This window comes from Aedes albopictus, chromosome 2, assembly GCF_035046485.1.
Source record: "Aedes albopictus strain Foshan chromosome 2, AalbF5, whole genome shotgun sequence".
Classification (NCBI taxonomy): domain Eukaryota; kingdom Metazoa; phylum Arthropoda; class Insecta; order Diptera; family Culicidae; genus Aedes; species Aedes albopictus.
The window spans coordinates 277,734,158-277,746,213 of NC_085137.1; the positions used below are offsets into that span (position 1 = coordinate 277,734,158).

Consider the following 12,056-nt stretch of genomic DNA (forward strand, 5'->3'; position numbering starts at 1 on the left):
CGTTTTACATTCCTTCGTATTTTGAATGTTTTGTCTGCGTTTTCGATACATTGCGCAGTAGTAAAGCGGGGGTCTAATTTTTTCCTTGTGGCTTTCTTTACATAGACATTTTCTCCTTGTTCAATTTTTGGGGGATCTTCTTTACTGTTATTGGTGGGGCTGGCTCACCGACACTTCCGGTCCGCTTTAGTGCTTTATGCATCATTGTGGCCAGGTGTTGCTCTAGTTTTTCCAACTGTATTGTAAAGCATGAGCGGTGATCCTTGGCATTCTTGTGTAAATTGGGGTAGGTACTCGAAATGTTGATCGATCACCGATTATTGCTGGCAGATGCAGTGGAAAGTTTGTCTTAATACGTATCAATCGTCTCTGACAAACGAGAAAAACTGACCTCACTGATTACCTGTCTCTGAGCCAAATTTGGTATAGAGTCTTCAGTTTCCGATTAATCGCTTCATGTTTGATGGAGGTTTTTAATCCAATGGGTTACATAGCCGCTATCCGAATGAAGAGAGTAATGTTCCGCGTAATCAGGCTTATTCTGCGCGGCGTGTGAGGTGAGACGAGTCGAATGAGGTGACAAAAGTCGACTCGCCCCATTTGATTTACATTAGTCGTCTCACGTCACGTGAGACGAAACCGTCCGTCTCACCTCACACGCCGCGCAGAATAAGCCTGAATATATCACAAATCGAAAGAGGTACGGTACATTACGTGGAGCGGATATACTGAATTGGGTACCAGACCAAGTCCCTGCTGGGTGGCGCCAAATAGGTGAGCCATAGACAATAGAATCGTCAATGTCGTAGGGCATAGTATGTGACTATTGTCGAAACAACACTATTTTTGATCATTATCCAACCAAAATCATAAGCGGCGTCCACTTACACTAAGCGCATAACTATGTTAGGGTCAAGATTAGGATGAAATCATTGGTAAAATATAATAACACTTTTTAGTTTGTGTAGTTAGTTGAACTAGTGTTAACTTTTTATTGGGACATTTTCTGTAGGTTTATTCTGGATTACAATGCATTAGCTGCCCCTTAACTGAATTATTTTATAACAGTAAACAACATTATTTCTTCTTGATAAAAGATGTATGGACATAGAATTGCCAAACTATACATCTGATCAGACATTTGGGGTAGAGAGTTAAACACTTACGGAAATAGTTTTTCAATGTCAGACAAACATCACATGAACACAGCTACCAATGTACCAAACCTTCTCTACTGTCTTCTCATTTCGCCGCTTCCTATCCTCAATTGAACTTATCTGACACGAGTTAGGACTGTCTGTGGGAGATCCGGGTTTCTAATTCTGTGTAGGACTTGTTAAAACGGGATGCCTGATATATACTGCGGACAAATGGGCTGGAAGTACTGAGCAATCACAATTACTGTCGTACTAATCATATTAAATGCATGCTTTTCTACTTACATCCCGAACGTCGCCAACCGGCAAAGAGGACATGACGAAAAAAACGCGAGATGGCCCTAACAAAAACTAGAAAGGCGATGAAAATGGTCACCGATGCAACGATATGGAAACAAAATAGATGAGAAATTATCGACCTAATCATAATCTATGAACATATCGCTAATGTTCTTTATCATTCTTTCTTTTTCTCGTTTCAGCAACAAAATCGAAACCTCTCTACTATCTCTTCATTTTCTGCCTCTTCCCATCCTATTCCCACATCTTCCTATATCCTCTACCCCATCTATTTAATGTATCTGACACTTGTTGGGACTGGTAACGCCAGCGCCTGCCTGTGGAAGATCCCGGTGTGCTAATTCGGTGTAGGACATGTTAACGGGGGAGGCTTAGTAGGTCCACATCTGCCTACAAGCAGATGGGCTGACAGTTGTCGGCCTGGGTGTGGACTGAGCAATTACAATTACAATTACAATCTTCTTTACTGTTATTGTACTTCTTCATCCTTTTCCTTGCCTTTGACAACTTTTTCCGAACTTTAGAGAAAATTTTGGATGTGGTGGTTGAAATTTCTTCAGGGTTTACGAGATTTTGCTGATTAAAAATGATCTCGTTTGGCGTAAATGAGGTTGAAGAGTGGATTGTTTCGTTGTACAGATTAGTTATTACTCCTATGATTTCGGGAGATGAAAGTTCTGGAAATTTGTATTTGTTGGTGTTAAATAGCTCTATTACTGTACTGTGAGTTTTTTCGATTTGTCCATTAGACTCCGAGGATGAAGCGAACTCTATTTTTGTACCTAAGTTTGATAGGAACGTTTGTAATTGAATACTTGTAAATGACGCTTCGTGGTCACAGATTATGGTTTTTGGGGTTCTATAGTTTCCAAAATATTTTGTTAATGCTGTTTGAATGTCAACAACGTTTCTTGAGAGTATTTCAATTAGTTGAAGATGTTTTGAGAATGCACATATGAGTGATAAGTAGTAATGTTTGTCTATTCCAAAGATGTCCATGTGTACTCTCTCGAATGGGGCTGTACTTAGTGGTCTGGGAGAAATTTTTATGTTGTATGGTTTCCTGTCGTATTTGTGTTCTGAACATATGTTGCAAGAGTTGATTAAATTTCGAATCTTCGGTACCATTTTTGGGAAGAAAAACGATCTTCTCAACTGGTTTTCAACTTCAGTTATTCCACAATGAGCTCTTTCATGCTCCTTCCTGATGATTTCGTCTTGTTTATCATCTAAACGGATGTCCTCTACTTGAAAATGAGTAATTACAAAATACCCGGAATTACTAAAGTGATTTTTGTAAGAATTTTGAATGAGATTTATTAAAGGTTCTGGGGCAAGGATTGCCGTTTGTTTACCGTTGTGGTATTTCTTAAGAATTGTCGTTATAATGTTTTCGTCATAGTATTTCTTGTTTATAATCACTCGTTTAAAATTAGGAAATGGAGATTCCGATGACTCCATGTCCAGTCTAGAAAGCCTTAGAATGATTTGGTTTCTGTAATAGTTAATCTGTCTTTCAGTTGATTTAATAAAATAGTCGTCAGATGTGTTAGCAGAATGTACCGTTTCTAGGTCCTCAGATTGGTCATCATGTGTGTCGGAATTCTCGATCGTATCTCCGTTATCGGACGTGTTTTCTGAATTTGTAGACTGTGAGTCGGATGAAGGAGAGTTATTGGCCATTGAGTCTTCGTCTGAGTCTTCATCGTTATCCAATTCGTTAGCATTGATTTCGGTTTTTCTGCTGAGCGCGTCAGCAACGACATTAGTTTTTCCAGTTTTATAAATGACGTTGTAATCGTAGTTTTCCAAATCTAAACGCCATCGTATCAGTTTACCATTTTTGTTGGAGTTTTTATGAACGTCAAAGGTTTGTGGTCTGTGACCAGAGTGAACTTATTACCATGCAAATAATGTTTAAATTTATCGACAGCCCATATTATTGCTAAAGCCTCCTTTTCGGTAGTTGAGTAATTTAACTTTGCTTTATTGAGGGTACGGCTAGCAAATGCTATAGGTTTTTCAACTTTATTAAACATCTGTGAAAGGACTGCACTGCCCATAACTGCATATTTGTAACATTTGCATATTTTGATGATATTGAGTTATTACCGGGGATCACCATCAAATCGCAAGTGCTTTCGACTTCCTGAATAAAAAATTCAAGTTTGTTCTAGGATTTATGAAAAAAATACCAAGTCATTTTGTCTCATTGACCAATGTAACCGCATAACAGTCACACTGGAAAAAAAAGGCTGGCTTTAAAGCGTGTCATCAATCATAATCAGGTCCGATTTATTTTCTGGCAATTCGACTAGCATATAAGACGTGCTGTAGAAAATTTTATTGCTAAACGATTGACTACCAATTTATGAGAAATTTTTAAAATTTAGGTTCAATTCCATACCATTCAAAGTTGAATCTGTGGGCTCCATTTTCTCCAATGCCTACTTTTGTCGAATGTTACTCTTATGCGATTATGGGCAGTGCACCGAGCGCATAATTGCTTGCATCGGTGGTCAAAATGAAAGGAAGTTTGAAGTCAGGATAGGATATGATCTGATCTGAAGATATTATGTGTTTTAATTTTTGAAATGCTTCCTGATATTCTCGGTCGTTATGGTTAACATTTTCACCTTTCCAATGCTTCCTGATATTCTCGGTCGTTATGGTTAACATTTTCACCTTTTTTCACCATATTTATATATATACATATATATATATATATATATATATATATATATATATATATATATATATATATATATATATATATATATACATACATATATATATATATATATATATATATATATATATATATATATATATATATATATATACATACATATATATATATATATATATATATATATATATATATATATATATATATATATACATACATATATATATATATATATATATATATATATATATATATATATATATATATATATATATATATATATATATATATATATATATATATATATATATATATATATATATATATATATATATATATATATATATATATATATATATATATATATATATATATATATGTATGTATATATATATATATAGATATATGAGTTTGAAGTCACTTTGAGGCAACAAAACTCACGAACGGCTGAATCAATCAGGATGACTCTTGCATGGATAGATTCGTATTCATGGTGGCTGTGTTTATATGTAACAAAAGTTATTAAAAAGAACTGAAAAAGTAAGAAAATTGCAAAATGCTGATTTTTTATGACCTGGGAAGAAAATCAACACGATCGAAATGAAACCAATCCAGAGTGCGTTGCTGCGATGACCTCAACAGTTGTCAAACCACCACAGCTTGGCAAGACAAAGTTTGCCGGGACAGCTAGTTAAGTATAAAATTGACTTAGTTATAGCGGCAAGTATCCAAAATAGGTACACTTGCCCAAATGTTACAAACTCTAGATAAGAATTTTGTTCTGATTTTAAAATTGAACGCTTACCTGGTGTAATGCCAACAATACTTCCTCCTCCAATTGCACCTGGAGTTATGCCAACAATAGAACCACCTGGAGTCTGCCCGGATATCAATACAAGATCCATCCCATCATTGATATCATCGGGAGTCATTGCAGTAGCATCATTTGTTTCAAAATCGTTTTTTGATTCATGACCAAGCACTGACCAAGGGCGAGGTTTTTGTGCCGGAACTGGAGTTTTTATTATATCATTTCCTGGCCTCTGAAGCTCGGAATGTTGGCTCTTAACAGACTCGTTACTTGGAGATTTATGCTTGCCCATATCTTTGCTATTGATTGTGGCAGGATATGCATCAGGCATCTCTTTTGCGTTTTCTATATAATTACTAGTTGGAGACTTTTCGTTGATTGACGGTGAAACTTTCTCTAAATTATCTGAAGAACGCGACCTTGAAGACCAATTGACGTTTTTCATTACAGGGGAGGACCTCTCTAATTTGATAATTCTGCGCTCCTCAAGAATTGGAGTTGTTTCTTCTGATGTCACATTACTGAAACGACTACCATCACCACGACTGAGCGTGGGGCTATCAGCAAATGAGAGTAAACTACAATCTTCCGAAGTTGGCGACACAAGTGGTGTAAGCGTTGATGGCGTGGTCGAAGCAGGCCTGAAAAATTCTTCGATGCCTTCATTAACAGTTGATGGGTCGGCAATATGAATAGCAGCGGTTTTTTTGGATGCCCGAGTTTTAGCTCGCTTTGGTCGACCTGTAAAAAAAATGGCAAAAATATGATTTTTTTTTTTGCGGAGAAAATCACTTACATCTGAGAGGTTAAATAACAAACTGGGTGGAGTTTGATAACAAGCCATTACGGGACATTCATCGGGTCAACGTGATTAGGCCACAGTTCACGACTCTCTATACTCCCCAATCTAACGATGTAGCGGAGCAGAAAAACAGGTCCATTACTGACATGGTGACCTGTATGCTTCTGGACTCCAGGCTTGAAGCCGTTTTGACCGCTACCTACAACAGGGGGTGCCCAAAATGTTTGTGATAGGCAACATTTTTTTTTCTCTTAGGTACACACAAGTTCATCATGCTGTTAGTTTACGAAGAGTGCATCAAAAATTTTAAAATTTTTACTGTTTGTCAACCTTTTATAAGTGCATCAATGGCACAAATTTGAGCTCGATTGGTTAATCTTTCACGAAGTTAGAACCGTACTGGAAAACACATTTAAAAAAAAAATTTACTGTCATACCTCGGAAACCAGTAAACTGAATTGAATGAAATATTGAAATACTACATCAAAGTTAATTAAATAAACTTTAGGGTAAAATAATCGTATTGTATTTTTTTAAACTTTCTAAAACGCCTAACAGTATGCAATGCGCGTACATCCATTCGTAATTGTCAGTGTTCATTTCGCTCCGAATCGACTACAACAATCAAATTGCTATGTTGAGTGAATTCCGATCAAAAAATGAAATACTTTATCCATTGCAAAATCTGCGTATACATGTAGATAAAATAACAATTCAATTGTTTTTATGCTGGACACACTCAAACACTCATCATACCTTATTTACTGCTGCTTCGAAATTATAAGAATTTCACCATTAGAAAAGCACATATCAATTTCAATGATATTTTGGTTATTTTAGAAAAATATTAATGGCACTTTTAAAAAAATAGAACAATGACTTGTTCCTTTACACTTATACGTTAAAAATTTAACATAAAAGTCAAAGGTTTCGGCAAAAACAGGGGTGTACATTTTGCCCTTGATGTTCATTATGCCCCGATCTCCCCTACAGAATAGTTCATCAAGTACAATTTTCATCTATTTCGTGTAAAAGGTTTAAACGTATGTGAATCAGAGGTTTCAATAAAAACTATATGAGCATAGCTATAAATTTTTGAGAGAATCCTTGATGGCGGTAGAAATTCACAGCGTTGCATGTCTCTTCTTCATATTATTTTATAAAACTCATTTTTTTATTTATTGTCGTCAATCAATTTGTAGACCTTTACAATTATATGTATACTATATTACAATAGTTGCTTAAACCTATCACCTAACCCTACTTGTCTCAAAAAATGCCTTCTTAAGCATATCTCTACTCATAGTCATATCAATTCTGTCACTATGTGTATTGTAACAAGACATCATTCTATTCAATGGCCCATGTTTTGCATAGTCTGTTCTGTGGTAATTAATTAAAAATAAGTTTCTATTCCTTAATAAACGAGTGGGAGCAGAGAAATTCAAATTTTCCAATATTGTGGGGGAGCATATTCTATTTGATATAACATCATTTATAAAAGCAATCATGGCAAAATCTCTTCGATTCTCGAGGCTATCTAAATGAATCAACATGCTCCGTGCCGCATAAGATGGTAGCGGTAAGTGAGCCCAGCCTAGTTTCCTTAAAGCAAACAACAAAAACTGTTTTTGGATCGACTCTATCCGGTTTATGTGTGCAACCTGATATGGAGCCCAAACAACACTACAATATTCTAGAAGAGGTCTTACGTATGTCACATATAGTGTTTTAATTGTATAAGGATCATTAAAATTAAAACTAAATTGTTTGATGAACCCGAGCATGTTACTTGCTTTATATGTAATATTGTTATAATGATCAACAAAAGTTAGTTTCGAGTCCAGCGAGGGGGCGGTCCAGAATGTCGAATTGTTTAAAAATCCATATTCACTAAAACTGATGTGGTCAGGGCGTCAACAGTGTGCACCCAAAATAACCAAAATTGGCATTTTATAATATTTCGCTTCCTGAGGGGGCGGTCCAGAATGTCGAATTGTTTAAAAATCCATATTCACTAAAACTGATGTGGTCAGGGCGTTGACAGTGTGCACCCAAAATAACCAAAATTGGCATTTTATAATATTTCGCTTCCTGAGGGGGCGGTTCAGAATGTCGAATTGTTTAAAAATCCATATTCACTAAAACTGATGTGATCAGGGCGTCAACAGTGTGCACCCAAAATAACCAAAATTGGCATTTTATAATATTTCGCTTCCTGAGGGGGCGGTCCAGAATGTCGAATTGTTTAAAAATCCATATTCACTAAAACTGATGTGGTCAGGGCGTCAACAGTGTGCACCCAAAATAACCAAAATTGGCATTTTATAATATTTCGCTTCCTGAGGGGGCGGTCCAGAATGTCGAATTGTTTAAAAATCCATATTCACTAAAACTGATGTGGTCAGGGCGTCAACAGTGTGCACCCAAAATAACCAAAATTGGCATTTTATAATATTTCGCTTCCTGAGGGGGCGGTCCAGAATGTCGAATTGTTTAAAAATCCATATTCACTAAAACTGATGTGGTCAGGGCGTCAACAGTGTGCACCCAAAATAACCAAAATTGGCATTTTATAATATTTCGCTTCCTGAGGGGGCGGTTCAGAATGTCGAATTGTTTAAAAATCCATATTCACTAAAACTGATGTGGTCAGGGCGTCAACAGTGTGCACCCAAAATAACCAAAATTGGCATTTTATAATATTTCGCTTCCTGAGGGGGCGGTCCAGAATGTCGAATTGTTTAAAAATCCATATTCACTAAAACTGATGTGGTCAGGGCGTCAACAGTGTGCACCCAAAATAACCAAAATTGACATTTTATAATATTTCGCTTCCTGAGGGGGCGGTCCAGAATGTCGAATTGTTTAAAAATCCATATTCACTAAAACTGATGTGGTCAGGGCGTCAACAGTGTGCACCCAAAATAACCAAAATTGGCATTTTATAATATTTCGCTTCCTGAGGGGGCGGTTCAGAATGTCGAATTGTTTAAAAATCCATATTCACTAAAACTGATGTGGTCAGGGCGTCAACAGTGTGCACCCAAAATAACCAAAATTGGCATTTTATAATATTTCGCTTCCTGAGGGGGCGGTCCAGAATGTCGAATTGTTTAAAAATCCATATTCACTAAAACTGATGTGGTCAGGGCGTTGACAGTGTGCACCCAAAATAACCAAAATTGGCATTTTATAATATTTCGCTTCCTGAGGGGGCGGTTCAGAATGTCGAATTGTTTAAAAATCCATATTCACTAAAACTGATGTGGTCAGGGCGTCAACAGTGTGCACCCAAAATAACCAAAATTGGCATTTTATAATATTTCGCTTCCTGAGGGGGCGGTCCAGAATGTCGAATTGTTTAAAAATCCATATTCACTAAAACTGATGTGGTCAGGGCGTCAACAGTGTGCACCCAAAATAACCAAAATTGGCATTTTATAATATTTCGCTTCCTGAGGGGGCGGTCCAGAATGTCGAATTGTTTAAAAATCCATATTCACTAAAACTGATGTGGTCAGGGCGTCAACAGTGTGCACCCAAAATAACCAAAATTGGCATTTTATAATATTTCGCTTCCTGAGGGGGCGGTCCAGAATGTCGAATTGTTTAAAAATCCATATTCACTAAAACTGATGTGGTCATGGCGTCAACAGTGTGCACCCAAAATAACCAAAATTGGCATTTTATAATATTTCGCTTCCTGAGGGGGCGGTCCAGAATGTCGAATTGTTTAAAAATCCATATTCACTAAAACTGATGTGGTCAGGGCGTCAACAGTGTGCACCCAAAATAACCAAAATTGGCATTTTATAATATTTCGCTTCCTGAGGGGGCGGTTCAGAATGTCGAATTGTTTAAAAATCCATATTCACTAAAACTGATGTGGTCAGGGCGTCAACAGTGTGCACCCAAAATAACCAAAATTGGCATTTTATAATATTTCGCTTCCTGAGGGGGCGGTCCAGAATGTCGAATTGTTTAAAAATCCATATTCACTAAAACTGATGTGGTCAGGGCGTTGACAGTGTGCACCCAAAATAACCAAAATTGGCATTTTATAATATTTCGCTTCCTGAGGGGGCGGTTCAGAATGTCGAATTGTTTAAAAATCCATATTCACTAAAACTGATGTGGTCAGGGCGTCAACAGTGTGCACCCAAAATAACCAAAATTGGCATTTTATAATATTTCGCTTCCTGAGGGGGCGGTTCAGAATGTCGAATTGTTTAAAAATCCATATTCACTAAAACTGATGTGGTCAGGGCGTCAACAGTGTGCACCCAAAATAACCAAAATTGGCATTTTATAATATTTCGCTTCCTGAGGGGGCGGTCCAGAATGTCGAATTGTTTAAAAATCCATATTCACTAAAACTGATGTGGTCAGGGCGTCAACAGTGTGCACCCAAAATAACCAAAATTGGCATTTTATAATATTTCGCTTCCTGAGGGGGCGGTTCAGAATGTCTAATTGGTTAAAAATCCATATTCACTAAAACTGATGTGGTCAGGGCGTCAACAGTGTGCACCCAAAATAACCAAAATTGGTATTTTATTATATTTTGCATCCTGAAAAAAAAATTTTTTTTTTTGAACTGAACTGCCGTGAATCGCAAGTCAGTCCCATATGTAAAAAGTAGGCATTGAGAAAATGGCCTCTGAAGTTTTCAAATTCGATTTCTATACGAAACTCTAAAAAATCGCTATGAATTGAAAACTTCTGCGATCATCATGAAACTTTCACATATTGTTTCAAACGTTAAAACATAACAGTGAAAAATGTAAAACTAGCTAAAATAGTGTTAGGTCTTGTACTGGAGGGCACACAAGTTCGTAATGGGACTGACTTGCGATTACATTTCATTATGGGACAATCTGACTTGGTGATGTTTTTCAATTTTACTGAACAAACTATATATTTTTATGCACGCAGCTGAAAGATCATCCGAAGAAAGCTCGAAAACGGTCATTAACTCATTTTTGCCCAAAATGCAGATGGGACTGACTTGCGATTCACGGCAGTGAAGAGCTGGTTACTCAGTGAGTAACTTGGAGTAACCACGATGACACCACTGCTCTATCTCCATGATTTTTCATGTACATCATCTTAGTAACCATGAAAATGACCAGTGATCTCCCTGGCTAACCCGTGGCCACCGGAATGTGCCCTGGAGGAACCTGTTACGAGGGCATTTTGACCATGAAAACAAAACTAGGCTTGCGACTGCTCTATCTTCATGATTTTCCAAATCAATTATTTCAGTAACCATGAAAATGACCAGTGACTTCCCTGGCCAACCCGTAGCCACCGGAATGTGCCCTGGAGGAACCTGTTTCGAGGACATTGTGACCATGACACCAAAACTAGGCTTGCGACGGCTCTATCTTCATGATTTTCCAAATCAATTATTTTAGTAACCATGAAAATGACCAGTGACCTCCCTGGCCAACCCGTGGCCACTGGAATGTTCCCTGGAAGAACCTGTTTCGAGGACATTTTGACCATGACACAAAAAACAAGGCAAGCGACGCCTCTACATGATTTTCCATATCCATTATTTTAGTAACAATGAAAATGACCAGTGACCTCCCTGACCAACCCGTGGCCAACGGAATGTGCCCTGGAGGAACCTGTTTCGAGGACATTTTGACCATGACACCAAAACAAGGCATGCGACGGCTCTATCCTCATGATTTTTCATATCCATCATCTTAGTAACCATGAAAATGACCAGTGACCTGCCTGGCTAACCCGTGGCCACCGGAATGTGCCCTGGAGGAACATGTTTCGAGGACATTGTGACCATGACACCAAAACTAGGCTTGCGACGGTTCAATCTTCGTGATTTTCCAAATATTTTTTTTTTTAGTTACAATGAAAATGACCAGTGACCTGCCTGGCCAACCCGTGGCCACCGGAATGTGCCCTGGAGGAATCTGTTTCGAGGACATTTTGACCATGACACCAAAACAAGGCATGCGACGGCTCTATCCTCATGATTTTCCATATCCATTATTTTAGTAACCATGAAAATGACCAGTGAATTCCCTGACTAACCCGTGACAACCGGAATGTGCTCTGGAGGAACCTGTTTCGAGGGCATTTTGACCATGACACCAAAACTAGGCTTGCGACGGCTCTATCTTCATGATTTTCCATATCCATTATTTTAGTAACCATGAAAATGACCAGTGACCTCCCTGGCCAACCCGTGGCCACTGGAATGTGCCCTGGAGGAACCTGTTTCGAGGACATTTTGCCCATGACACAAAAAACAAGGCAAGCGACGGC

At 37.7% G+C, this 12,056-nt stretch overlaps 1 protein-coding gene across 14 annotated transcripts in view; it reads right to left on the reverse strand.

Moving 5' to 3' along the window:
- The window catches only part of LOC109398163 (F-actin-uncapping protein LRRC16A), a 632,161-nt gene that overhangs the window by 144,876 nt on the left and 475,229 nt on the right, over nt 1–12,056 (reverse strand). For 12 of the 14 annotated variants that reach the window (XM_062851842.1, XM_062851847.1, XM_062851846.1 and 9 more), the window contains one exon: nt 4,952–5,698. The exons of the other annotated variants lie outside the window; for them this stretch is intronic. In XM_062851842.1, the coding sequence (XP_062707826.1) occupies nt 4,952–5,698 (747 nt within the window). The remainder of the gene's footprint in view (nt 1–4,951; nt 5,699–12,056) is intronic. 14 annotated transcript variants of the gene reach the window in all.